Source organism: Columba livia, chromosome 17 (genome assembly GCF_036013475.1).
Source record: "Columba livia isolate bColLiv1 breed racing homer chromosome 17, bColLiv1.pat.W.v2, whole genome shotgun sequence".
In the NCBI taxonomy this organism is placed as follows: Eukaryota; Metazoa; Chordata; class Aves; order Columbiformes; family Columbidae; genus Columba; species Columba livia.
Genome location: NC_088618.1, coordinates 13031474 through 13057210, shown reverse-complemented (window position 1 = coordinate 13057210; position 25737 = coordinate 13031474). Strand labels below are relative to the sequence as shown.

The 25737-nt window shown below is 63.5% G+C and overlaps 4 protein-coding genes across 9 annotated transcripts; 2 read left to right on the top strand and 2 right to left on the bottom strand.

The window, feature by feature from the left end:
• Positions 1–1072: 1072 nt before the first annotated feature.
• GAL3ST1 (galactose-3-O-sulfotransferase 1) lies at positions 1073–10859 on the top strand. Of its 5 annotated transcripts, XM_065033946.1 has the most exons (4): positions 1073–1190; positions 3916–4112; positions 7211–7344; positions 8622–10859. In XM_065033946.1, exons 3-4 carry the CDS (start codon positions 7220–7222, stop codon positions 9769–9771), a joined length of 1275 nt encoding a protein of 424 aa, XP_064890018.1. In that variant the 5' UTR covers positions 1073–1190; positions 3916–4112; positions 7211–7219; the 3' UTR covers positions 9772–10859. The 5 variants fall into 5 exon arrangements, with proteins under 5 accessions (XP_064890018.1, XP_064890017.1, XP_005502948.2 ...); XM_065033945.1 differs by lacking the exon at positions 1073–1190 and having other exon boundaries at positions 3777–4112; XM_005502891.3 differs by lacking the exons at positions 1073–1190; positions 3916–4112 and adding an exon at positions 4669–4786.
• Positions 10860–10986: 127 nt separating this feature from the next.
• Positions 10987–15556, top strand: LOC110359134 (uncharacterized). The gene is made up of 8 exons (XM_021288154.2): positions 10987–12027; positions 13124–13297; positions 13833–14004; positions 14140–14254; positions 14429–14514; positions 14826–14920; positions 15007–15087; positions 15170–15556. The coding sequence occupies exons 1-8, from the start codon at positions 11976–11978 to the stop codon at positions 15436–15438; spliced, it is 1044 nt and encodes a 347-aa protein (XP_021143829.2). The 5' UTR covers positions 10987–11975; the 3' UTR covers positions 15439–15556.
• A 388-nt stretch (positions 15557–15944) lies between these two features.
• MTFP1 (mitochondrial fission process 1) lies at positions 15945–17926 on the bottom strand. 2 transcript variants are annotated; one of them, XM_065033254.1, is made up of 4 exons: positions 17729–17926; positions 16952–17079; positions 16651–16883; positions 15945–16161 (listed from the first exon to the last, which is right to left on the bottom strand). In XM_065033254.1, exons 1-4 carry the CDS (start codon positions 17778–17780, stop codon positions 16086–16088), a joined length of 489 nt encoding a protein of 162 aa, XP_064889326.1. In that variant the 5' UTR covers positions 17781–17926; the 3' UTR covers positions 15945–16085. The 2 variants fall into 2 exon arrangements, with proteins under 2 accessions (XP_064889326.1, XP_064889327.1); XM_065033255.1 differs by having other exon boundaries at positions 16651–16814.
• Positions 17927–18501: 575 nt separating this feature from the next.
• Positions 18502–23157, bottom strand: SEC14L2 (SEC14 like lipid binding 2). Its single transcript, XM_065033943.1, has 12 exons — positions 22999–23157; positions 21595–21670; positions 21448–21491; positions 21200–21259; positions 20921–21109; positions 20494–20589; positions 20186–20246; positions 20029–20112; positions 19740–19846; positions 19519–19658; positions 19250–19419; positions 18502–18892 (listed from the first exon to the last, which is right to left on the bottom strand). Exons 1-12 carry the CDS (start codon positions 23050–23052, stop codon positions 18741–18743), a joined length of 1233 nt encoding a protein of 410 aa, XP_064890015.1. The 5' UTR covers positions 23053–23157; the 3' UTR covers positions 18502–18740.
• Positions 23158–25737: the final 2580 nt, after the last annotated feature.

The window sequence follows — 25737 nt, the reverse complement described above, 5'->3', positions numbered from 1 at the left end:
TGGGGCCCACACATGGCCCTGAGGCCTGTTCATGGCTGTCGGCCTCCTGGGGAGGGGAGGTTAATGCCTTTTTATGCAAGATTTATGGGTGTTTGCCCTTTCTCAGCTCATTTTGGAGATGGGAAGCAGTGTCCCAAGGTGGGGTTGCTCACAGTGGGGTTTTTGTAGGGTTTTGGTGAGCGTGGCTTCATTGAGGGGTGACGGTTGTGCCATCTCATGGGGTTTTATGTGGACACCTTGTCTCTGGCCATGGGGAAGGCTCTGGTAACTCATGGGGCTTTATAGGGACACCCTTGTCTTCAGTTGTGGTGATGGTTTTGCCATCTCAAGGGGTTTTATGGGGACACCTTGTCCCAGCCACGGTGAGGGCTGTGCCACCTCCTGGCACTCCCGTGGGGACACAGGTGTGGCCGTGGACTCACCCAGCGCCGGGGTCAATAACTGCGGAGAGCAACAACAGCGCGGAGGGAACGGCCGATAACAGGCCTGCCCCGCGCCGGCCGGCCCGCTCGCCTGCTTCTTTGTTCTCTTTTTAATTCCTTTTTCATCTTTTTCTTTCTCTTTTCTTTTTTTCTCTTTTCTTTCTTTCTCTTCTTTCTTCTTTCTTCTTCTTTTTCTTCTTTCTTCTTTCTTCTTTCTTCTTTCTTCTTTCTTCTTTCTTCTTTCTTCTTTCTTCTTCTCCCATTTCTTGCCTTCAGCTCTCAGACCAGGAGGAGGTTCAATCACTTGGGACCTGCTGGGGCTGCACCCAGAGCAAAGGTCCCACCACAGGGCAGGAGACCCTGGATGTGGTTTCCCACCCCCACGGGAGCCGCGGGACACCCAGGGCACCCGCGGGACACCCCCGGGCAGCGTGCGGGGTGGCCGATAAGGACGGGGCGGTGGGGCCGGTGTGCAGGAGCAGCTGCAGGAGCAGCCCCGCAGCCGAGCTGCCTGCCTGGCTGACCACAAACCAGTCGTGCTGCCCCAACACCCACCAGTTCCCCCTCTGTCACCAGCACTAATTACAGCTTTTCCGCCTGATAAAGGCTCCTGACACTCAGCCAATGCGTGTCTGGTGGGGCCAAGCCCTCATCAGGACGGGTGTGCCACCGTGGTGCTGTCCATCCCTCTGACCCGCCGCTCAGCTTCTCACCAAATCCCTCGGGATCCCCAGCTCTGCTGTGTGCTTTCCTGGCTTTCCTTTCAGCGTGAGTGCTTCATTTGTACCTCCAAATCTGGGGGGGGATTTGCTCTGCACACTTCCAGGTGGGGGGACAGGGGACGGGGAGCGAGGGACATCATGGTGGGGCCCTCCTGGGGGTGGTTTGCACCCCTGGGGTGCAGGAGATGGGGCGCTGCGGCTCTCCAGCTTGTTAAAATTGCATCCTGAGGCTGCAAGCATCCCTTGGTTGAGCTGCCACGTCCAGCTCACTGTGGTTCTCTTCCAGCTGGAAACCCTTCCCAACACCATCCCTAAAATAAGAGGGAAACATGAAATTAAGAGAAGTTCCCCGTGGGGAGCGGGTGGGACGGCTCCTTGCCCTCACACCCCTCTTTGCAGGGTGAACCCAGGCGAGGGGATGGAAAAGCCAGCAGCCAGAGCCAGAGCAGGTGGCAGAGCCAGGCGTGTTATTTAGGTTGGTGTTGTGGTTATTTCACACAGCGGCCATTACCTGTGACAAATGGGCCCGGTGGGGCAGGGAGAAGCGATGGACGATAAATCCTGGGTGTGACTCCAGCCGGGGCTGGCGCAACTGGAAACACGCTGGATAAGGGCTGGGGGGGCACGCTCGGGCGTTTCGCTGCCCTGAGAAGGGACGAGTCCCCTGTCCCCACCCCACCCGCGGCCGCTGCCTCCCCAGGGGCAGGTGGGCTCGTCCCAGTGCTGATGTTTGGGGAGCACGTACTTGTGCTTGCTCCTCTTTGCTGCCCACTGCAGCCCGGCTGTAATTCTGAGGAGCCAGTGGAGGTGGTCCAGGGCTGGGGACGCTGGGGGGCCTCTGTCCCGAGAGAGCGGGGACATGCCATTGGGGCCAGCACCTGCGGGGAGGCGGCTCCTTGTCCCTCACCTTGCGATGGCAGAGAACATTCTGGCTTTTCTCGTCCCCCGGCACCGGTCGGGGTTGCGCAGGTTGGCTCCGGGTTGGGCACCGGTCCCGCAAAGGCCAGGCAGGACATGTCAGCTGCTGCGATGAGGCAATAGTTGCCTGCTCAGCGCTCGGCGCGGTCAGCCCGAGCGCCGCGGGGGTGAGGTCTGAACCGCAGACACCTCCGTCATGGATGGAGACCTGGTGGGTACCGGGCACTGTTCAGGGTGCCCTGTGGTAACGCTGCCGGCAGAGCTCCGGGGCGCTGGATGCTGGCGCAGCCACTGCTCGCTTGCCTGCTGAGCAAGCGTCCCGGAACCATCACCACGGTTAGCGGCAGAGCCGGCCCCGAGGGCAGCGGGGAGCACCAAGGCCAGGGCTGGCACACAATGGCCCCTTCTCTGCCCCACCGCAGGGTGCCGGGTGGTGCTGAGCCCTCCTGATGCAGGCAGGAAACCCGCTTGTCCCACTGAGCACAGCCACACCGTGGCAGGATGGGACCCTGCGGGCAGCGACACCCCTCAGGCCACTGTAGATGGGGTGCATGGGGAACCCCAAAGTCCTGGCACAGCTGGTGGGACCAAGAATCACAGAATCACAGAAGGATTTGTGTTGAAGAGCCCTCCCCAGCTCCCCCAGTGCCCCCCTGCCATGAGCAGGGACATCTTCACCAGCTCAGGTTGCTCAGAGCCCCGTCCAGCCTGGCCTGGGATGTCTCCAGGGATGGTTCATCCACCACCTCTCTGGCCAACCTGGGCCAGGCTCTCACCACCCTCAGGGACAACAATTTCTTCCTCATGTCCAGCCTGAATCTCCCTCCTTTAGTTTAAAACCATCACCCCTTGTCCTGTCGCAACAGGCCCTGCTCAAAAGTCTCTCCCCGTCTTTCTTATCGGTTCCTTTTATATACTTTTAAGTAAGAAAAGCAGAAAAAGGCCGGTGACAGCACAGTGGTGCCGTGATTATCGTGCTGAGGGTGGGGAAGCGCAGATATTGCTGCCGCTAGGGCCATAAAAGCCATTTGGCTATGGCAGCAGCAGGGGGGGCGGCTGTGGGCAGGGTGGAGAGGAGCCAGCAGACACTGTTGGGACGCCTGGGGAGCAGGTGGCCAGGTCGGGGTGCGGGGCTGTGCCCCCCACAGCGCTCCCACCCCCAGGTGAGCCCAGGCACCCGGTGCGACAGCCCAGCCATGAGCCGTGAGCCCACAGGAGGAGGACGGTGGCTCATGAGAACTGGCCCCATGGGGCAGAGAGGAGCTGATGCCACCGCCGAGGGACAGCCATCGCAAGGGACAGCCATCAGAGGGACAGCCGTTGTGAGGGACAGCCATCAGAGGGACAGCCATTGTGAGGGACAGCCATCGCAAGGGACAGCCATTAGAGGGACAGCCATCAGAGGGACAGCCATCGCGAGGGACAGCCATTGTGAGGGACAGCCATCACAAGGGACAGCCATCAGAGGGACAGCCATTGCGAGGGACAGCCATCGTCACCCACCATCCTGCTCCCACCCCGCGGGTGCTGGCTGGGGGGCCAGGCCAGGCTGGGGGCTGGCGGTGCAGGGGAGCGGAGAGGCTGGGCCGGGGACCATGGTGACAATGGCCCCGTTGAGGCCGTCGCCGCAGATGGAGACAAATGTCCCCGTTGTTCTGGGCGCTGGCAGGCAGCGGGCAGGCAGGGGCTGAATGGCCCCTCTGTGCTGCCAGCAGTGGGTGGGGAGACGGGTGCCCGGGGTGGCAGCGGGAGCTGGGCCTGGCCCGGCCGTCCCGGGGAGCCGGGCAGTGCCCGGCCGAGCCCCACATCGCACCACAGCCGCTCTCATTCCTCCCTGTTCTTCCCTTTGCCAGGCCGGAGGCACGCGGTCGGGCGTCCAGTGATGCCGTAGAGGCCGTGGCTGCTGGGAGGCTTTGGAAACGCCGGCGCTTGCGGGGAGCTGCCCGGGACCAGCGTGTTCCATGTCGGAGCAGCACCGGCCCCCCTGCCCCGTGCCAGCCCCGCAGAGGACAGGGCCGGCTTGCCCAGAGCAGCTTAAACAGAGGAAAAGGTGATTTCTGGGGGGATTCAGGGCATTTGGGGGGGCAGATCTATGGGGCAGGGTGCTGGAGGGGGCAGGTGTTTGCACCCACGGGGGGTGCGCGGGGGGGACAGGGCCATAGGAAGGATGGTGTGTGTGTGAAACTGGGCACATGCAGAACAGATCGTGCCCGCAGGCTGGTGGGGCAGGAGGAGCTGGTGGATGTGCCTCGCACCCAGCAGCCATGGGGGTCTGGCCATAAAGGAAACAGCTCCCACAGGGAAACCCCAAAAGAGCGCTCGGGGATGTCCCCAGGGCGCGGGGGATCTGCTGGGACACGGGGACAGGGCTGCGGGGCCCTGTGGCCTGGGCCATCCCGGGGTGGCCGGTGGGGAAATGGCCGGTGCGGCCGTGTCCTGCGGCTGGGAATTCGCACCGGCAGGCTGAGGGCTGGCGCCACGGCCGCCCCACGCTAATGGGAGCCCCAGGACAAACGTCTTGATTGCCGCAGTTCTCCTGGTGAGCTATTAATAATTAAGCCACTCACTCCAGGCAAAGTCAATAGAGCAGCTGGGTTGGGACCTGTTTGCAGAAACAGCCCAGGAGCCAGCCAGGGTGGAGCAAGACATCCTCTCGCCATCCCGGGGCGCAGGGCCGGGTGCCGGGGGGATGGCGGGGTCCCCTGCCGCGCCAGGAGCTGAGAGGTGGGTTAATGGCGCGGTCTCGCTCGCTTCGGCAGGGTCAGTGCTGGCACTGTGCCCATGGCGCAGCAGCAAGGCCGGCGTGGAGCAGTGGGATGCAGCTTCGCCCCCGGCCGGCAGCGCCCGCGCGGGCAGGCGGCCCCTCCGGCACTGCCAGGCTCTCGCCGGCGGCTTTTCCAGGTGATGCCAACACTGGCGCTGCGGATGGCGACTGCAGCACAATCACAGCCATGGCTTGAAACCAAACCAAACCCTGGCTGTTCCCAGGCATGCGAAACCCCCTCTGCTGCCATTTTGGTGTAGGGTCGGAGTCACCTGCTCTCCCCGTGGTTACCCCGCACACCCCGTATCCCTCCGGTCCTGCCGCGCTTGGCAGGGGCTCAAAAAACCGTCTGGGAAGAGGCTGGATGCAGCCAGCCCTGCCCGGCCTGGGCAGCCTGCAGGGCAGGGGGAGCGCCGGGCACGTTGTGGGGTGTCACCAGGTGCCCCCCCATCGGCATCCCCAGCTGCTGCGCTGGGTGCTGGGCGAGCGGTGCCCAGCACCTGGCTGCAGCCCTGAGCTCCGGTTGCATTTTCCATTCATTATTCATTGAGCTGGAAATCTCAGCAGCAGGAGGTGACCGGGGGGGCCAGAGAGGGGGGAAGGCAGGAGGGAGCAGCAGCCCCGGGCTCACCGTGCCCCAGGCACCCTCGCGCTGGCCGGGTAACTTCTCTGCTTGGGGTTCAGTTTAGAAATCCAGGAGAGTCTTTGCTACAGGGGGGTCAGGGGGGCTAAAACGTGTCTGGATGTAAACCACGGGTCTCCCAGCCGGGATTTAATCTCTGGATTATCCGCTGGAGCACGGGACGCTCTGAGGGTTGATGCGGCGGGAGGCACGGGGGGGCGGTGGGGTATTTCTAGGGTGTTTTTGGGACGCGGGCAGCCTGGGCTGGAGGATGCCAGGGAGCCAGAGCGGTGCCGGGGCAGCCGGAGCGAGCGGGAGCTCGGGGGAAGATGCTGCTCCTGCAGCCGCTAAATGGGGGTGCAGGGCTGGGGGGGCAGCCGGGCCTCTGCCCTCAGCTCGGGGAGTGATCCCGGTCGCTGGGCTCTGCTCGCGGCCCCCGGCAGCGGGTGTCACTGTCACGGGTGGCGCGTCCCCTCATCCTGCCGCAGAGGACAGCCCTGCTGCAATGCGGTGGCTGGAGTGCCGGAGCTGCCGGTGCCCCCCACGTCCCCGGCCTGCGGCGAGCGGCGGCGGCAGGTGGCCGGGCAGGTGCTGCCGGGGGACACGGGGGCTGCAGGGGGACAGTGGCACTGGGGAAGGCGGGCACGGGGGGGCAATGGGGCTGCGGGCAAGGACAGGGAGGGGGCTGCCTGTGGAGGGGCTGGGTGTATGTGCACGAGTGTGCGTGTGCATGTATGAGCACGCATAGACATGCATGTATATCTGTGTCATTGTGCATACATGGGCACGCAGGAGGATGTACAGATGTGTGTATACATGTGTCTGTATCCCTGTGTGTGCAGAGGGGGTGTGAGTGTGTGTATATGCACTTGTCTGTGTCCTTGGGGGGATTCATGAGTGCATACATGAGTGTGTGTGTGTCCCTGTGCATGCACGTGGGTGTGTGAACCTGCACAGAGGTGTGTGTGTGCATGCACACGCGTGAACCTGCACAGATGTGTGTCAGCGTGCCCGTGTGTGCACACACCTGGATGTGCACGGATGTGTGTGTCCCTATGTGTGCGTGCACATGTGTGTGTGCGCACATGCCCGCTGGCTGTGTGCGTGTGTGCAATTGTGCACGCACACAGGTGGATGTATGTGCCATTGCACATGTGGGTGCCATCCTGCCCCGGACCCTCTTTGTCCAGCATGTCTCTGTGCCCCTGTCCCCACCCTGAGCCACCCAGAGGTGCGGGTGCCCGGGGGATGAAGCCACAGCACCAGCACATTCCCGGCTGATGTGGCGCCTGGTCCAGCCTGGAGATTTCCTTGGCAAAAGGGATCCTGGCCGCCCTTAGGAAGCTCCTGCCCACGTTGGTGATTTTTCGGTGCTGGGGGCTGCCGGTGCTGCCTGGCAGAAGGTGCCCGCCCTGCAGCCGCGCTGCCCCATGGCACAGCTCCTTCCTCCCCCCGTGCCCAGCCCCACGGCTGCTCCAGCAGCCCTTGGCTTGCACCCCAGTATCGCTCAAGGCGGGCAAAGGGTGGGCAGGGCGGGCAGAGCTGCTGCTCTTTGGCCACACATCCGTTGTGCCTGTGGCCAGGGACACACCTGGCACTGGCTCACCTCGCTCCTGGCAGTGCCAGCACCAAAAAGCCCAGTGAGATGCTTCCTGGGACGTTCCTATGCCTTATTTGCCTCTCATTTGCGTCACACAGTTCCCCTGGTCCTCGTTTACTCACCCCAGTGCTAATGGTTCTCCTCTCCTCTCGCCGGGCACAGGTGACCAGGATGCTGCACCATGGGAAGCCCTGGAGGTCCATGTGCAAGGGGCTCATCCTGGGGACCCTCCTGACCAGCTTCATGCTGCTGCTCTACTCCTACGCCATCCCCCCGCTGCAAGTCAGCGTCACAGAGTGAGTGTGGGGTCCCCGGGTGTCCCCTGGCAGCTCAGCCTCCCCGTTTCACACCGGACACCCCCAAACGAGGGTGCTGGGACTTTTCAGGCTCTGGTGGCTTCACATCAGGATGTCCCCTTCCTACAGGCTCCTGTTGGAGACCATGCCCTGTCCCTTGGCTGGGAGGGAAGGTGAACCCCAACTCCCTGGGGGGCTGGGGATGCTCACCCCAGGGGTATCCACTGCAAAATGGCAGCCGGTGCTTAGCTCCCTGTGATGGAGAAGATGAGGAGGTGCAGGAGCCCACCTGCCCACTGCAGCTTCATGCTCCCTGGTGTCCCCTGAGAGAAGGAAAAGTGTCACAGGAGACGTTCCCCAGCAGCCAGGAGCCATGAGCAGTTTTTCAGGTGCTCTTTATCAAGGGCTTGTCCTCCCAGAGCAATCAGAGCACTGCCACAGTGACGATCACAGTGGGTTCAAAGCTTCCTGCTGCCTGCCACAGCAGAAGCCCGCGCTCAGCAGGGCTCGGCTCCCGGCCGTCCCTCCCAGCAGTGAATCTGTCACCAGGTTTATAACTAATCCGCCCACGGGTGTTTCATAAGCAACATGATAACTTGTGTGTTATCAAGGATCAGCTTTCCGACTTCATTAATGGTATCCAAAGCCACTCGATGCTGTGGTCTCTGTTCCCTGCTTCGAGCATCTCAGATAACACACAAGTTATTCTCCGTGCTCCCCAAGGGCCTGCAGGGCCACGCGCTGGAATTTCCTTCTTAGCTGGGGTGCTGGATCCTCCAGGTGCCTGGAGCTATGGCCATGGAGCTTGTCTTGATGCACATCTCAGCGTCACCTGCTCTAGGGCCACCACGGCTGTGCCCATGGGGAGCGATGGGGACACCCTGCTCGGGCTGTGCTGAGCAGCTGCTGGGCACTGACCATCATGAAGACCCCCATAGCAGCACACCCGTAGTGGCTGGGGTTGTCCAGGGGGTGGACAAGCTCGGTTAGGTGGCTCAGAGGTGCAGCTGATGTTGGGGGACTCATGGGGACAGTGGCCTTTGCTCTGCTTGTCAAGGGGCTCCAGCCAGGTGGGTGTCCCAGTCCCTTTGGGCACATGGCTGGGGGTGAAGAGGGCTCTGCCCAAAGCCCAGCTTGTTTCTAACAGGGAGCCCAGGGGACTTCTGGGGGCAAGGACCCACCCCTGGTGTGAGCACCCCTCCCCATGTCCAGCTCCTCCAGGCAGGACAATGGCCAAGCTGCCCTCACCACGGTGTCCTGTCTCTTCTCCCCACCAGGTTCCCCGTCCCCTCCTCCTGCTCCTCCTACCCGGCCCCCGCCCGAGTGCTGACAGCAGCCAACGGCTCGGGCAGCCCCTCGGGACGGAGCTGCCTGCCCAAGCAGAACATCATGTTCATGAAGACCCACAAGACAGCCAGCAGCACCATCCTCAACATCCTCTTCCGCTTCGGCGAGAAGCATCACTTGAGATTTGCCTTCCCCAACGGCCGCAATGACTTCTACTACCCCTCCTACTTTGAGCGCAGCCAGGTGCAGCACTACCGGCCGGGCGCCTGCTTCAACATCATCGGCAACCACATGCGCTTCCACTATGAGGAGGTGCGCAAGCTCCTGCCGGCAGACACCACCTTCGTGACGGTGCTGCGGGACCCTGCCTACCTCTTTGAGTCCTCCTTCCACTACTTTGGGCGCGTCATCCCCCTCACCTGGAAGCTGACAGGGGAGGACAAGCTGGCCGAGTTCCTTCGGGACCCCTGGCACTACTACGACCCCAACGGGTTCAACGCTCACTACCTCCAAAACCTCCTCTTCTTCGACCTGGGCTACGACAACAACATGAACGCGAACAGCCCGCTGGTGGAGGAGCACATCCAGGAGATAGATCGCCGGTTCCACCTCGTCATGTTGCTCGAGTACTTTGACGAGTCCCTGGTGCTGCTGAAGGACCTGCTGTGCTGGCAGCTGGAGGATGTTCTCTACTTCAAGCTCAACGCCCGCAAGGGTTCCACGGTCTCCCACCTGACACCGGAACTCTACGAGAAGGCCACCTCCTGGAACCTCATCGACGCCAAGCTCTACCACTATTTTAATGCCACCTTCTGGCGTAAAGTGGAGGCCTACGGGAGGGAGCGGATGGCCAAGGACGTGGCCGAGCTGCGGCGGGAGAATGAGAAGATGAAAAGCATCTGCATCGATGGGGGACATGCCGTGGATGCCAGTGCCATTCAGGAGTCCTCCATGCAGCCCTGGCAGCCGCTGGGGGAGAAGTCCATTCTGGGCTACAACCTGAAGAAGAAGATCAACAAGAAGCACCGGAAGCTGTGCCGCAAGATGCTGACGCCTGAAATCCAGTACCTGACCGACCTGGGGGTCAACCTCTGGATCACCAAGCTGTGGAGCCGCGTGCGGGACTTCCTGAAGTGGTAGGGGCTGGCGGGCACCCCGCTCCCCCAGGGAAGAACCAGGTGCTTTTCCTTTTTCTTACTCCTGGTGTCTGTTGGTTGGACATGAGCAGAACTGGCTGGAGGTGCAGGCACCTGGGAACAGTTGTGGGGACCAGGGAGATCATCCATCACCTTTCCCCTGAGTCCCCACTTGGGCAGGAGCCTGTGGGGGAGAGCAGAACCCACAAGGGGCCAAGAACTGGGGGCTTGCGGGTGGTTTTCTCCAGCAGGATCTACTTCTTCTTTCCCCACGGAAAGGTATTGATGAAGGAGGTGGCCTCGTCACGGCAGGAGAAGGATGTCCGTCCCCACACCACGGGCCAGGCGGTGCGGGCAGGGACCTGTCGGGTGGTGGGAATGGGGGGTTCTCCCTGTCTGGGGTGGGCAGAGCTGCTGGCAGGGAGCCCGTGTGCCCACAGGCTCCTTGAACGCCCCCTTCCCCCTGAGCCCTGGTTTGGGGCTGTGTGCCTGCTCTGGCGGGTCCCAGCCCATGGGTGCGATGAGTGCAGCACGTTCTCAGCCTTCCAGCAGCCCCTGGCAGGCCGGGACGCGCAGCCAGCTGAGACGTGGCGGCGGCTGCTGCGCTTGGGTTTGGAAAGCGGAAAACCCACCCCAAGCCCTGGCATTTATCAACGGGCTCGTGTTCCCTGTGGATGAAGGGTGTCCATGCAGCAGGTCCCCTCCCAGCCCCATCATCCCGGTTAGAGGTCTCCGTGGCTCCGGTCCCCACAGGGGACATCCCAGGAGGCTCACGGGGTCTGGTGAGAACTGGAGTGGGGAGGAGATGGGGAGGGGGTCTGGCGGCTGCTGTCCCGGTGACGCCATCCCCCAGGCACAGGGGGATTCGGGGACGGGGGTCCGTCCCTTCCCCTGTGCAGGGGACAGCCCTCGGTGTCCCGGCCGGGCTGGATGACACCGGCAACGCCGCGTCCTGCCGCGAGCAGCCCTGGCCGGGCAAGGAGGTGGCTGAGACTCCCGCACGCGGAGGGATCCCCGCCGGCCCCCCAGCCCGTGTTCTGCTCCCTTTGTAAAGACCAGAAATAAAAAAGCTGTTCTACTTTTGTAAGATAATGGTACACTGGGCAGTTTTTGATAGAAGGACGGTCCAGCTGGTCTCATCCATCTGCTGCTTCTCCAGCACGGGTGCTCTGCTGGTCTCTGCTCCCCCTGGGGACGGATCCTGCCCTGTCTGGGGTTCCTGGCAGCCCATGGGGGTGGGGACCCCTGTGTCCTCCAGGAAGTGCAGAGGAACGAGCCCCCCAGGGTGAGTGGGGCACCTGGGTCTGTCCCCACCGTCACTGGAGCCACCTGCGCTGCTGGTTGTTGCCGTGAGACCTCCGGGGTCTGCAGGTGCCACCAGGAAGGTCTGCGAGTTTCACAGGGATATCAGACCCTCAGGACAGCTGTCATGGGTGACACAACTCACTCGTGTCACCAGGTCCCAGCTCCACTGCTGGCATGTGTATTCCATGGTCAGTGTGGCCTGGGATAGTACCAGGGTGGACGTGAACTCTGATGGCTGGTCTGGAGCCACCACTGGAGCCACCACAGTGCTGCCCACGGTCACCAGAACAGGCGCCAGGTCACACAGCCCAGGCCTTGTCCCTGAGGCCCGCAGCTGCCTCCCGTGCTATGCCGAGGTCTTCTGCTGGGAGCAGGTGCCGAATCCCACCCTGGCTACCAGATTCCTCTGCAGATGGGGGGATGGAAAACCCAAAGCAGGACCAGCACTGTGTGGTGGGACCATGGTCACACATGGGACCACGACTGAGTGGTGGCATCAGATCTGTCTGGTGGGACTAGGACCATGTGTAGGACTGGGGCAGGGACCACGATGGGACCAGGGTCATGTGGCTGGACCAGGACTGTGTGGTGGCATGAATATCATGAGATGGGACCAGGAGCATCTGTAGGACCAAAACCAAGTGGTGAGACCAGACCACGTGGTGCAACTGGGACCAGGGCAAAGTGACCAGACTAGGACCCCATGCAGGACCAAAACTACGTAGTGGGACTGATGGGACAGAAAGTGATGGTGAGACTGGGACAGCATGTAGGACCAGCCCCACAGGTGGAACTGCAGAGAAAATCAAGCAAATCCCCAAACCCAGTAGCTCCAGCTGGGGCCCGTTGGCTCCACCCTGGTCTTTAAGGGTCCCCAGGTGCTGGAGTTATTGCTGGCTGAGAATGGGGCTGCACTGGTGGGTGCTGGTGTGTGGGGCTGTGCTGGGGGTGGCAGGTGAGTGGGGCTGGGACCCCCTGGCTGCTCCCCTTGGTCTCCCCACCAGTTGTACTGGGGAGGGGGGTGGTGGCACCCTTGTCTGGGTGTGGGAGGGTGGTGGGTGCCCCTTGGTTCTGCCTGGTGTTCGTTCCTGGTGTCCTCCTGGACTTGGTGGTCCAGGTCCTTGAACCTTCCTGAAATGGCTCCTGTTCTCTGGGATGTGGGGCAGGGGGACTTGTCAAGAGCTCCCAGTGTTCCCCAGTCCCAGCAGGTCTGTGAGGACCAGGTTTGGGTGGGGGCCTGGAGCCACTGGTGGTTGCTGGCAATGGTCTCCCATCCCATGAGCAGCTCCTAGTCCCTCTCCAGCCCTGGCTGGGGAACACTCCCAGGTGAGCCTGGGGCTGGGGACACTTAATCTTGCATTTTAAGGGGGTCGTGGAGACCCTTGTGGAGCAGCCCCCGCCTCCAGCACCCTCCACTGCAGTGGGCCCATGCCAGATCCTTATGAGGAGCAGCTCAGGGACCTGGGGGTTCAGCTGGAGAACAGGAGCTGAGGGGAGACCTTCTGATCTCTGAACTGCCTGAAAGGAGCTTGGAGCCAGGGGGGTCGGGCTCTGCTCCCCAGGAACAAGCGCCAGGAGCAGAGGAAACGGCCTCAAGTTGCGCCAGGGGAGGTTGAGGTTGGATGTGGGAACAATTTCTTCCCCAAAGGGCTGTGGGACATTGGAACAGGCTGCCCAGGGCAGCGCTGGAGTTGTTGGACAGACGGACATGACGGACATGTCCCTGGAGGGTTGGACAGACGGACATGAGGTTCTCAGGACGTGGGGCAGTGCCGGGGTGGGTTATGGTTGGACTCAATGATCTTGAGGGGCTTTTCCAACCAAAATGATTCTGTGATTCTATCCTGGCCACCAAGACCAGGGGAGGTCCTGGCTGGGGTTGTGCAGCTCAATGTCCCCAAACCCCACTGAGCTCCTCAGTGCTCTCCCATCCTTGTGCTGTGTCCATCTGCCCCTCATGAGTCCTGGGGACATGTGAAGACCTGGATGTCCTCACTGGGACATGCTGTTCCATGCTCAGTCCCTCCGGCTAAACACTCCCCTTGCTGCAGGGACCACCAGGGCTCCAGCCGCCTTGCTGTCTTCTGGTCACACAGTGGTGGCTTCAGTGGTGTCCTCGGGCCTGGGGACAAGGGCAGTGTCCCCAGGGTTTGCTGTTGGAGGGGCTCATGCTCACCCCTGCTCTGAGGAGCCCAGCGTGAACTTCACCTTGAGGCTCCTGGATGGTGAGTGCTCTGGGTCTTGGGTTGGGCACCAGCTTTGGGGGATGACACCACAGGATGGGTCCAGCCAAAGTCCCTGGGCTTGAGCAGCAGCACCCAGTGCCTTCTCCTGTGTGGCCTCAGCGCTAGGACCCACCAGAAGGTGGTTACTGCTTGACTCCATGAGTTGGAGTCGATGATCCTGAGGGTGTCTTCCAACCAAAATGATTCTATGATCAGCTTTTTGGGGTCAGCTGCCCCTGTCAGCCCGATGGGTGACATGCCCCCTCTCGGCTCCATGGTGGGGGGACCAGGGAGGTGCTGTAGCCCTGGAGAGCAGGTGGGGACACCAGGCTGGAGTGACAAAGCCAGGACAGCTCTGGGCTTCCAGGGATGGGGAATGGACTCTGAAGTGGGGGAGCTGCAGGTGGGCGCTCACCTTGCAGGGGCAGAGGCAAAGACACCCATGGGTGCTGGTCTGGGATGCGTTTGATGTCCCTGTCTGTGGTGGGAAGGGCTCAGGGGTGTCACACTGAGCCCACCCTCCCTTCTCCTTCAGGGGACACTGAGCAGCCGCTGGTGCTCAGCCCTGGCTCTGCCATCCGCCTGGAGGCCAGGGTGGACTCTGGCACTGGCACCTTGCTGAAGGTCGGGCTGGAGCAGTGCTACGGGACACACACGGGACGGCCAGGACGCTCCCGGAGAGTCTTCATGGTGGTCAACAGCCACGGGTCCGTGCCTGGGGGGCGGGAGGTGGAGAACCCTGCTCCGGGCACCCTGAGGTCCTGCGGGATGTCCCGAAGGGGAGGGATATCCATGCCCTGGAGACAGCCTGGCCACGTTCCCGTGTCACTGTCCTGCTCCAGGTGCCTGCACGGGCAGAATCTGGGAAACGTGTCTGTCCAGCACTGGAGAGGGGGGTCTGTTCTGCAGCTCACCATTGCAGCCCCCGCGCTGGAGGAGGAGCTGGAGAAGGAGAAGGTGAGGTTGTGCTGATGTCCTCTTTGGTGGGATGGGTGACCTGGGCTCCCAACACGCTGTCCCCGTTGGGGCATCCTGCTCCCCACTGGGGTGGTGTGACCTACAGGGGTGGGTGGGAGCAGAGCGGCGTCCCCAAGAAGGACGTGCTGGTGACATGGGCTGGTGTCTCGGCAGGTCTACGTGCACTGTCTGCTGACGGCGTGGGGCCCTGGCCGGGGACACAGTGACAGGTCCTGCTTCTACAGTCAAGCCACGGCCAGGTGAGCTCAGCCCTGCCATGGGTGCTGTGGGACCGGTCACTGGGCAAGGGGACCCACCTGGGGCACCAAGCCACCCCACCGTGGTCTGAACACCACTTCTCCTGTGGCAGCGAGGTGACAACACCAGAGGTCCCAGCTCCCTCCAGGTGCAGATGAATTAGGGACGTGCTTGGTGTCCCCTGGGGGACATCTCTGGGGTGGCTGAGACCTGCCGGGCTGGATGAACTTGCTGGCATGGCACTATGTGGGTCTTGAGGTGGAGGTTGGGGACCTCCAGACCCCTCCCCATCAACTCTGTCCTCTCCTCCCAGCTGGCACAACGCAGAGGACCCTTCCTGGAGTGCCCTGTGCCACTGCTGTGACACCGGCTGTCCCCCTGCTGACACCCTCCTTGGAGAGCCGCCAGGTACTGGGGCTGGGCTGTGGTGGCCCTGCAGGGTGTTGGGGTCTCGTTGGGGTCCTGGGACAGGGACAGGCCGTGTTCTCCTGCAGCCTTCCCAGGAGAGGGGACACTCCACCAGGAGACGGTTGGACCATTGCTGGTGCAGAAGGAGAAGGTGCCGTGGTACGAAGGTGAGTGGACAACCCCACCCACCACCCCAGGTGCCAAAGCCACCCCTGAACCCCCTGTTTTGGTGTTTTTTGGCATCCCCAGGGCCGTGCCACACGGTGAAGAGGTTCCTGCTGGCCGGGCTGGCCCTGCTGGGCAGTGCCCTGGTGGCAGCCGCACTGGTGGGGGGGCTGCTGGCGCTGGCCGTGGCCACCTGGCGCGCGGGCAGACGGCGGGGGCGGCGGCGGGCGAGGCGACAGTGTCCCTTCCAGGCGGAGCTGCAGAGCGTGGTGCGGGCCCTGGTCCCCAGGGAGCTGGAGAAAGGGGCAGAGGTGGGACCAGACCACGGCAGCCCGGCACAGGGCTCGGCATGAGCCCGTGACCCCCTCCTCCCCAATAAATGTGGTTTTCTTTTCTCTAAAGCTTCTCACGGTGGTACCATGTGGGTGTGACCGTGGGCTGGGGACATGCCACCACACCTGAAAGCAACATCTCCTGGTGGCACCTTCTAGGGGTACCTCCTGGTACCAGATGCCACCAGCTGTGGCTTCCAGATATGGTGATGTGTTTTCCAGCCCTGGTCCTGGAGGCTCCTGGCTGGGGAATGTGGGTCTCTAGAGACACCGCTGAAGGTCCTGGCCATGGTGGCAGCTCCTTGGGGACAGGCCCAGGGATGTGCCATGGGGCTGTGGAGGGATAGAGGGGTTCCACCTGGGACCTGGGGGGGGCTGGTGGGGTGATTGGGGCTGCTCATCCCGGCGTGGAGATGCCCATAGGGTGCGGAGCCTGGGGGCTGACACCCAGTCAGATTGACAGGTCACCTCAGCAGGGGACAGGGCAGTGGGTCCCCACCAGCTCCAGCAACACCCAGCACACAGGGTCAAGCTTGAAATGGTTTATTGGGACCAGCCATGTGGCTGGGTGGCCACTCTGGGGCCATCACCTGAGTGAGGGGTCACAGTAGATGGGTCACAGCACCCTGAAGTCAGCAGCGTGCCTCAGTTTCCCCACAAGGGGGAGCTCAGTGTGGGGCCGGGGGCTCTCCCGGTGCCCTATAGAGCTTGCGGAGGCTGGAGTCCATCAGGAAATCCACGGTTCTGGGAAAGGATGGAGGTCCCAGGGGTATGGTTAATTGGTCAGGACAGGGAGGGGGGGCTGGAGCTGTCCCCAATCCCCCTGGGACCCTGTCCCTAATGTCACCAAGGCCCTAGCCCTCCCAAAACCAGGCTTAGCACAGCCTCACCTCGCTAATCCCAGCTCAGCACCAGCTCCTGCTAATTCCATCCCTGTGAGGCCATGTCCTGGCCAGACCTCGGCAAAGCCCCTCTGGGGTGAGGAACCCCCAGCCCCTGGGCCACCCTGTGTCCCTCTGTATCCCACCCCTGCCCCTGGGTCACCCCATGTCTCCCCATATCCCCCCAGCCCCTGGGTCACCCCATGTCCCTCCATGTCCCCCCTGCCCCTGGGTTACCCTGTGCTTCCCCCACCCAGTCCCAAGCCCATGCTGGGAGCAGTTCCCCTGGGAGGAGAAGCACTCCAGCCCGGGATGCAGGGATGGGGTGGTGGTCCCTACGTGTCCCCTGTACCTGTCGATGGGGGTGATGATGAAGGGGATGGCGGCCAGCCCCAGGGCTGTAGTGGTCCAGCGGCGCAGGGGCAGCGGCCAGCGGGTAAGGGTGCCCAGCAGGGCCAGTGAGGCGGCGCACAGGCGGTTGATGGTGAAGCCGGGGATGGCCACCGAGGCCAGGCCCTGCCACACGAAGGTGTCCACCACGGCCACCCCAACCTGCGTGGCCCGTGCGGGGTCCTGTGCGTGGGCCTGAGGGGACAGGGGGGTTAGGGGGGGCGGGGGGAGCGACTGGAGGGTGGGGAGGGGTTGACACTCACGGTGGCAGCTTTGCGGCCCTTGTCGATGGCGTCGGCGGTCACGTAGGCGGTGGCCACGCCGTAGCTGGCCCACACCACCGACACAGGCACCAGCGGGCGGAACGACTCGCCCACCTCATTGGCGTAACCTGGAGGTCAGGGGGGTCAGTGGGAATGGAGACTGGCTGTGTCCCCATGTCACACCCCGGGGTGTCCCATGTTCCCCCCAGCATGTCCCCACGGCACTGGGACTGGACCCTGCACGGGGGGGTCGGAGCAGCCAGGTCACCTTGGACCCCACTGCCCCTGGGGACAGCTGGGCTGCTGGGGACAGTGCCTGGTGCTGGTGCCCAGTGCCAGCGTGCAGTGCCGGTGCTGTGCCTGGCGTGCGGTAGTGATCCCTGGGACGTGGTGCTGGTGCCCGGTATTGGTGCTGTCACCCGGCACAGTGTGCAGTACCAATGCCCGGTGTGCGGTGCTGGTACCCAGAACCGGTACCCGGTGTCGGTGCTGGGCATCAATACCCCATACCCGGTGCAGAGCCCGAGGACAAGTGTCAGCACCTTGTGCGTGGTGCCGGTACCCGGTGCGGTGTGAGTGCCCGGTACCCGATGCAGAGCACAGTGTCAGCGTCTGGTAACGGGTGTCAGTGCCCGGTGTCAGTCTCCGGTGCCCGGTACCCGACGCAGTGCCCGGTACGCGGTGCGGTACCCGGTGTCGGTTACCCAGAGCCGGTACCCGGCCCGGTGCCCGGTGTCGGTGCCCGGTGCGGTGTCAGTGCCCGGTGCCGCTGCTCACCCAGGTACCGGACCCACGTGTCCCGGTAGAGGTCGGGCTCCTCCGCCCCCATGGCGCGCGCTCCCGCCGCCGCCGCACGAGCCCGCCCCGCCCCCCAGCGTGCGTCACCAAACCCCGCCCCGCGCAGGGCGGAAACCGGCGGGCGCGGCCTCTGCCCGGCTGAAAGATGGCGGCGGGGAAGGGGGCGGGACCTGGGTGCGCACGTGACCCGGCGGTGAGGCCGCTCGCGAGGCGCTGTGTCACCCGTGGTCACGTGGGCGGGGTGTGGGGCAGGGCCGGTTATGGGGCTGAGTATGGGGCTGATTATGGGGTTGGGGGGCAGCAGGGGCTGGGTATGGGGATGAGGGGGAGCAGGGGCTGGGTATGGGGATGAGGGGGAGCAGGGGCTGGGTATGGGGTTGGGGGGCAGCACGGGCTGGTAGTGGGGCTGGGGGCAGCAGGGGCTGGGTATGAGGATGAGGGGGAGCAGGGGCTGGGTATGCGGTTGGGGGGCAGCACGGGCTGGTAGTGGGGCTGGGGGCAGCAGGGGCTGGGTATGAGGCTGATGGTGGACAGCAGGGCCAGTTATGGGACCGGCGGTGAATTGGAAGGGGGCAGCAGGGGCTGGTTATGGGGCTGGGGGGGACAGCAGGACTCGTTATGGGGCTGGAGGGAGCAGCAGGTCTGTTTATGGGGCGGCTATGGGGCTGGGGGGCAGCAGGGCCGGTTATGGCACCTGCTGACCCACAGGGGCTGGTTACGTGGCTGGGGAACAAAAACCGGAGGCGACCCAGCACGGTCTATCCCTTTACTGCCCCTGTCCCACGCAGCAGCGGGGGACACGGGACCCACATATAAGGCACAGAGAGGGGGGACCCCGGGCACTCCAGCCCCTCCGGCCCCACTCAGTCCCCCCTTGGTCCATGAACTCGGGGGGCTCAGCCCCTTCTCTATCCTCCCAGCCATCCTGGGGGCACAAGCAGCCGCCTGCCCAGCTGTGGGGTCCCCTGCGGGCTGGGGGCCGGGGCCGTGGCTAGGGGCTGTGGCTCAGGGCCACCTCGCCCAGCTTGTCCCCCAGCTGCTGGATCTGCTGAGCGGAGGAGGCGTCGGGCAGCAGCACCTGGACGCTGTAGCTCACCCGCTTGGCGTGGAGGTAACTGTAGGTGTTGTCAAAGCGCAGGACGTCTGCGGGAATCAGAATCGCCAAACAGTTTGTGTTGAAGGACCTTCCCAGCTCCCCAGTGCCCCCCCTGCCATGAGCAGGGACATCTTCACCAGCTCAGGTTGCTCAGAGCCCCGTCCAGCCTGGCCTGGGATGTCTCCAGGGATGGTTCATCCACCACCTCTCTGGCCAACCTGGGCCAGGCTCTCACCACCCTCAGGGACAACAATTTCTTCCTCGTGTCCAGCCTGAATCTCCCTCCTTTAGTTTAAAACCATCACCCCTTGTCCTATCACAACAGGCCCTGCTCAAAAGTCTGTCCCCATCAAGAAGATGGTGTCAGGGACATGGGGAGCCCCTGAGGAAGGGGGTGCACTCACAGATGCCGGGGGTGGAGCAGGTGAGGGACCCGTCCTCGGGCACCATGTGTGCGTTGTAGCGCTGGTTGGGGAACACCTCGGTCATCTCACCCGCCCGCTGCCGCTCCCCCACCTTGGTCTTCAGGTACACCCCGAAACCCACGTCGGCCCCCTCTGACCTGAACTGCCACCTGTGCCAGGAAAAGAGCCAGCAGGGTCCTGTGTGGGGGCTGGAGACACCAGCCGGTGTTGTCCCCTGTCCCCCCCATGGCATGGAGCCCCCTCCTCACCGGAGGACGCAGCCAGGGAAGAGGATCTCGTACTCGAGCTGGTGGGACGAGCCGCGGTTGACCACCACCGTGTGCTCGTACTGCTGCGACAGCTGGTCCCGCACGTAGTAGTGCTGGGGCACGTCCCCCCCGTAGTTGATCTGGAAGGGGACGGAGATGGACGTGGGCAGGGGGGGAACCACCCGTGCAGCCCCGAGGAACCCAGCAGGGGGTTCTCCTACCTTGCTGGAGCACTTGGGGTCCCCGTCAGGGTCCGTCAGGGTGCCCCCGTACTCCACCGGGATCTGCGCAGGGTCAATGTACTGCTGCAGGACCTCCTTCCAGTTGGCTGGGGGGGTGAGGACAGCAGGGTTCAGGGGGGCTGGGATACCTGCGGGGACCCCCGGCCCAGCCAGCGACAACCCCCAGGGCTGAGGTCTCATCCTTGGGTGGGACAACAGAGGGGGACATGACAGCCCATTTCCACCGCACCCCCCAGCCAGGGCCACCCCGGGAGGGGTCAGGACTCACATCCCAGCACCACGACCTTCTTGCGAGTGTCCTCGCTCAGGAGGGGCTTGACCAGGTTGTAGGCCACGGGGAAGATCTTGGGGGCTGGGGGAGGACAGGGGTGTTAAGGTGGGATCAGCAGCCAGTGGGGCGAGCGGGACCCCGGGGCCGAACTCACCCTTGATGATAAACAGGCGCTTGAGGGACTCGGGGTAATTCTCCTCGAACATGGACAGGAGCTGCAGGATGGGGACAGCTCCACGTCACCCTCCCATCCCACACACCAACCACAGTACGGGGGGAGCACGGCAGGGCACAGCCTGAGACCCCCACCCCAAAACGCTGCGGGGGGTGCGGGGCGCTGGCAGGGACCTGCTCTTGCATCATCCCTCAGGGCCATGAGTCAGTCCAAATCCCTGTGTCACCGTGTCACCACAGCAGCCCGGGGACAGGCACGTCCCGTCCGGGGAAGCGGGGGCAGCTCACCTCCCCGTAGGTGTCTATGGCTGGTTTCCAGAGGTGCTTCAAGCCCAGGCCCTCGCAGTCATACACCATCAGCACTGTCTCGATCTTCTTCCCCAGCTGGGATGGGAGGACGGGGGGGCTCAGGTGGCACCTGTGCCCTGCAGGGACCCCAGGAGGAGGGGCTCCCAGCCAGCCCCAGGGATGGGCTGGTCCCCAACAGGCTGATCCCCCCAGCCAGAGCCTTGTTGGTGTAGGGAGAAGGGACATTGCAACTGGTGTGGGGCTGGGACAGGGACACGGGCTGGGGACAGCAGGGACGTGGGCTGGGGGGTGGAATGGCCATTGGGTGGTGGGCATGGAGCAGACGTGGGGCTGGCAGGGACACGGGCCGGGGGGACGATGGGGAGATGGGCTGGGGGCAGGCAGGGCACAGGCAGCAGGCACCCACCTTCTGGCTCTGGCGCTCGCACTCGCGCCGCAGCATCTCGCAGTCGCGGAACTTGTTCTTGAGCAGGTCCTGCTTGGAGGCGGAGAACAGCAGCCCCTTGGCGTCCAGCGGCCCCACGATGTCGTACCAGATGGGGCTGCCCTCCCGGTCATAGCCGCACATCCCCCCCGCCATGTACTTCCTGATCACCTGCGGGAGCGTGGGGGGTCAGGGGGACCACAGACCCCCGGGGAGGACGGTCCCCTGCAGGGACACCCATCCCGGGGCGGGGTCACTCACCTCGGGGGCCTCCCAGGCGATGATGTTGTCGGCATCCATGTGCTTCCGTACCTCGAGATGCTGCGGGGGGGGCACAGCAAGCCGGTGTGAGGGGATTTGGGGACCCCCCAATCCCATGGGATGGGGTGCACCCCAGGGGCAGGTCATCAGGAGAGAGGAGGAGTGGTCACCCACGGTACATTGTCCCATCTCCAGGTGACAACTGGGAGCTTAGGGGGTTCCCCCAAAGAGCGGGGCCCCCCTCTCACCTTGCGGAGCATCGCCTCTGCCTTGGGCAGGTCGAAGCAGCGCGCTGCAAGAGAGCGGAGAGCTCAGCCCCGCCAGTGTCACCAACTCCGCAGCCCCCGCAGGGGGTCTTCCAGCCCCCCCTCCATGTGACCCCACCCCGGGGTTACCTCGGAGCCATTTCAGGAGGAAATAGTCGTCCTGGGCGGGCAGGGAGGGCAGCACGTCCTGCAGGTTCTCCCGAAACTGAGAAGAGGGACCTCAGCAGGGGGGTCCCTGCTCACGTCCCCGTGGAGCAAAATCCCCCGGGCTGGAGATTCGTTCCCTGCTGCCCCCTCCCCTAAAAAACCGTCCCAGCCGGGACTTTTTTGCAGGAGACAAGGGACACCCGTCACCCGTCGCTGGCACCCGTGGAGCAGGCACAGCAGTGACACGCAGCCAGTGTCTGCTCTCCCCCTGGCAGGGGACTGTCCCCAAGCCGGCCACCAAGCCCTGGCTGTCCCCAAGCCATTTGCCTTGCACAAGGGCATGAGTGGGGCTGTCACCCACCCAGTTCCCCCCAGGGAGAGTCCTGCCAGCCACCCTCGCCCTGAAGGGACCAGGGGACCAGTTCCCCCCTCTGCCATCACCAGTAGCATCCTCCGGATGCAGCTGGTCATCAGACAGCCACCACGTGTCCCCTTGCTCCAGTGACACCCCAGCGAGTCACAGCCCGGCCATCCCGGCACAGGCAGGAGGGTGTCAGGGTGCAGAACCGGGGGGATTTGGGGGTCCCAGGGCATCCATGGCACATGGCCCACTCTCCCTGGCCGGGCTGCGGCCCAAATCTCCGTACCAGTCTGGGACCTCCCCTTAATGAGGCTGATTGGATTATCTCCCACTGAATTTAGGTGTAATTAAACCCGGGATTAGCTTCTTCACCCTGAGAAAAACAAGGTGCTGGCGGACGGGTTTCACAGCTCGCCGTTCCTGCCCAGCCATTGCTACCTTGGCACCGGGAGGTTTTGGCTCCTGCCCCCTGGCCCCCAGAGCCGCGGGTTCATTGCCCGTGCCTGGAGTTTGGTTTGGGGTGGAAAAGCAATGATAAGATAAAGTCGCCAGCGTTGCCCTTTCAGCTGGGTGGAATAAACCAGGATAAAGTCTGGCAGCCAGCGAGGTGCCCAGGGAGGCGTCGGGGATGGCACTGGGTGGCATGGGTGGCACGGCCACCCCGGTGGGTGACCGCTGGCTCAGCCGGACACCCCAGGCCCCACAAACCCTGCGGTGGGACAGGATGGTCCCCGGCCACCAGTGGGACAGATGGGAGAGGGCTGAGGGGTCACCAGTGCCCGCTCCCGCAGATCCTCCGGTGGGACAGTCCATGAGGTGACACCCCCGGGACCCACTCGGGACGGTGGCAGCACCACGGGGGGCTCAGCCCGCGGGTTGGGGCTCCGGGTGTGGGTGCTGGAGGCAGCGGGAGCAGCCGGGGCCGGCACCGGGGGGGGATGCCCATCGCCGCGGATGCCGGAGCGCATCGGGGCGGCCCCGGCAGCCCGGCCCCGCTCCCCCCCGGCATCCCCGCTCCGCCTCACCTGGGCCAGCGCCTCCGCCTGCCGCGGGCTGAGCTCCCCGACGCGGCCGCTCATGGTGCCCGGGCCCGGCGGGGGGACGCGCCGCCTCTGAGGCGGCCGAGGCGGCCGCAGGTTGCGGAGGCCCCGGAGCGCCTCCCCCGCCCCGCCCCGCCCGCCCGGCCCGGCCCCTGCCCGGCCTTGGCCCCCGCCCGCCGCCCCCCGGCCGGCCGGTCAGCGCCCCGGGCAGCGTGGGGGCGTATGGCGAGAACTGAGGACAAAGCGGGTGTCGGGGGGTATAAAGGGTATGGGGGCTATAGGGGATGTTGGGACGGTATAGAGATTCTGGGGGCTATGGGGGTATTGGGGGGTATAGGAGATATGGGGACTATAGGGGATATTGGGGGGTATAGGGGATATGGGAGCTATAGTGGGTACTGGAGGGGTATAAGGGGTATGGGGGCTATAGGGGGTGTTGGGAGGGTATATGGGGTCTGGGGACTATGGGGTATTGGGGAGGTATAGGGGGTATGGGGACTATAGGGCGTATGGGGGGATACAGGAGTTATGGGGACTATAGGGGATATTGGGGGGTATAGGGGATATGGGCACTATAGGGGGTATTGGAGGGGTATATGGGGTATGGGGGCTATAGGGCGTGTTGGGATGGTATGGGGGTCTGGGGGTATTGGGGAGGTATAGGGGATATGGGGACTATAGGGGGTATGGGGGGTACAGGAGTTATGGGGGATATTGGGGGCTACAGGGGATGTGGGGGCTATAGGGGGTACTGGAGGGGTATAAGGGGTATGGGGGCTATACGGGGTGTTGGGAGGGTATAGGGGGTCTGGGGGCTATGGGGGTATTGGGGGGGTATAGGGGATATGGGGACTATAGGGGTACTGGAGGGGTATAAGGGATATGGGAACTATAGGGAGTATTGGGGGGTACAGGAGTTATGGGGGCTATAGGAGATATTGAGGGCTACAGGGGATATGGGGGCTATAGGGGATGTGGGGGAGATATGTGGACTATAGGGGATATTGGTGTGGTATAGGAAGTATGAGTGCCACAGGGGATAGTGGGGAGGTATAAGGGGTGTGTGGGCTACAAGGGGTGTTGGGGGGGTATAACGTTTTTTGAGCTATGGGAGGTATGTGCGCTATAGGGCTATGGGGGCTTTGTGGGCTATAAGGGGAGGTGGAATATGGGGGCATGGGGTGACTTGGGGGGCATAGGGGGTACGGGGGCTATAGGCGGTATGGGGGTATAGAGGGTCTTGGAAGAGTGTGGGGGGTGTGGAGCTATGGAAGGTGTAGGGGGTATGGGGGATCTGGGGAGTATAGGGGGTATTGAGGAGGTATATGGAGCATGGGGGCATAGGAGGCATAGTGGCAGAGGAGGGTTATTGAGGGTATAGGGGTTATGCGTGATATAGTGGGTATGGGGGCTTGGGGGGCACAAGGGTTGTTAGGGTGATATAGGGGCTATGGGGAAAAGGGGGGTTATAGGGCTTACAGGGAGGCAGAAGGAGTATGGGAGGACATAGGGAGCATGGGGGGTATGGGGAGTATATGGTATAGGAGGTATGGGAGCACAGGGTGACTGGGGGGCATAGGGGGTATTGAAGTGGTATAGGGGGCATGGGGAGGAGTGGGTTATGGGGCATATAGGGAAGGACAAGGGGTATGGAGAGTATACGGGGAATGGGGTACAAGGGGGATATGGGGGCATGGGGAGCATGGGGGGACCCGGGTATGAGTGGGACATGAGACAGGAGTGGGAAATGGTGATGTGGGGGCAGATGGCAGGATCAAGGTTCAAATGGGGACAAGCGCAGGGAGCGGAGGTGGGAGCAGGGACAGGGGGCAAGGGGCAGGGGACAGGGGGCAGGGGTAAGGACAGGGACTGGAGGCAGGGACAGGGTGACAGCTCAGGCCCCGGAGACTGGGGGAGAGGGACAATGGACTGGGGCAGGGTCAGGGCACTGGGGACAGGGCAGAGGCACCAGGAACACCGGGCTCAGCCTCCCACTGCCTGTTCACACGGTAGGGACGTCCCTGGGGGGACCCCAGCTGGGGAGGGCCCAGCACCCACAGACCTGCTCTGGCTGGGGTCCCCAGCAGGGGAAGGTTCCCCTGTCCTCACTGTCCCCTCCCACGAGGGCTGTGTATGTCCTATGGGGCTGTGGGTAACACAGGGAGCTGTGCATGTCACATGGAGCCACCTGTGTCCCATGGACCCATGAGTGTCCCATGGAACCACGGATGTGCCACAGATCCACCTATGTCCCATGGAGCCATATGTGTCCCACGGAGTCAAATGTGTCCCATGGAGCCATGAATGTCCCATGGAATCATATGTGTCCCACGGAGCCACCTGAGTTCCATGGAGCCATGGACGTCCTATGGTACCATCTGTGGACCATGGAGCCATGGATACCCCCATGGGGACATCAGTGTCACATGGCCCTATGGATGTCCCATGTGTCTCTACGCATATGTCCCATGGATCTGTCCATACCCCACAGACCCGGGGTGTCCCGCAGAGCCATTCGCGTCCCGTGTGTGCCCCATGATGCCGATCCCACAGATGTGTCCCCGCTGTGGGGCAGCGCTCCCGGCAGTCTCCCCTCAAGCTCCCATTTTTGGCTCCTCCCCCAAAGCTGTGCAGGATGCCCCATCGGTGACCACATCTCCTGGGCTGTCCCCAGTGCTGGCCGGGCTGCCAGGCTGTTGGTGATCGCACAGCCGGACCCACAGC

Excerpts from the sequence above, each read along its gene's own strand:
- GAL3ST1 (XM_065033944.1), top strand. The coding sequence starts at position 5,800 with ATGGGGGTGCAGGGCTGGGGGGGCAGCCGGGCCTCTGCCCTCAGCTCG. Across the intron at positions 6,037-7,210 it reads GGCGGCAGGTGGCCGGGCAG|GTGACCAGGATGCTGCACCA; the intron begins GTGCTGCCGGGG and ends CGCCGGGCACAG. Across the intron at positions 7,345-8,621 it reads CTGCAAGTCAGCGTCACAGA|GTTCCCCGTCCCCTCCTCCT; the intron begins GTGAGTGTGGGG and ends TCTCCCCACCAG.
- LOC110359134 (XM_021288154.2), top strand. The coding sequence starts at position 11,976 with ATGGGGCTGCACTGGTGGGTGCTGGTGTGTGGGGCTGTGCTGGGGGTG. Across the intron at positions 14,921-15,006 it reads CCTCCTTGGAGAGCCGCCAG|CCTTCCCAGGAGAGGGGACA; the intron begins GTACTGGGGCTG and ends GTTCTCCTGCAG. Across the intron at positions 15,088-15,169 it reads GAAGGTGCCGTGGTACGAAG|GGCCGTGCCACACGGTGAAG; the intron begins GTGAGTGGACAA and ends TGGCATCCCCAG.
- MTFP1 (XM_065033254.1), bottom strand. The coding sequence starts at position 17,780 with ATGGGGGCGGAGGAGCCCGACCTCTACCGGGACACGTGGGTCCGGTAC. Across the intron at positions 16,884-16,951 it reads AGGGCCGCAAAGCTGCCACC|GCCCACGCACAGGACCCCGC; the intron begins GTGAGTGTCAAC and ends CTGTCCCCTCAG. Across the intron at positions 16,162-16,650 it reads ATCATCACCCCCATCGACAG|AACCGTGGATTTCCTGATGG; the intron begins GTACAGGGGACA and ends ATCCTTTCCCAG.
- SEC14L2 (XM_065033943.1), bottom strand. The coding sequence starts at position 23,052 with ATGAGCGGCCGCGTCGGGGAGCTCAGCCCGCGGCAGGCGGAGGCGCTG. Across the intron at positions 21,110-21,199 it reads TCGCCTGGGAGGCCCCCGAG|GTGATCAGGAAGTACATGGC; the intron begins GTGAGTGACCCC and ends ACGCTCCCGCAG. Across the intron at positions 20,247-20,493 it reads CCATAGACACCTACGGGGAG|CTCCTGTCCATGTTCGAGGA; the intron begins GTGAGCTGCCCC and ends CCCATCCTGCAG.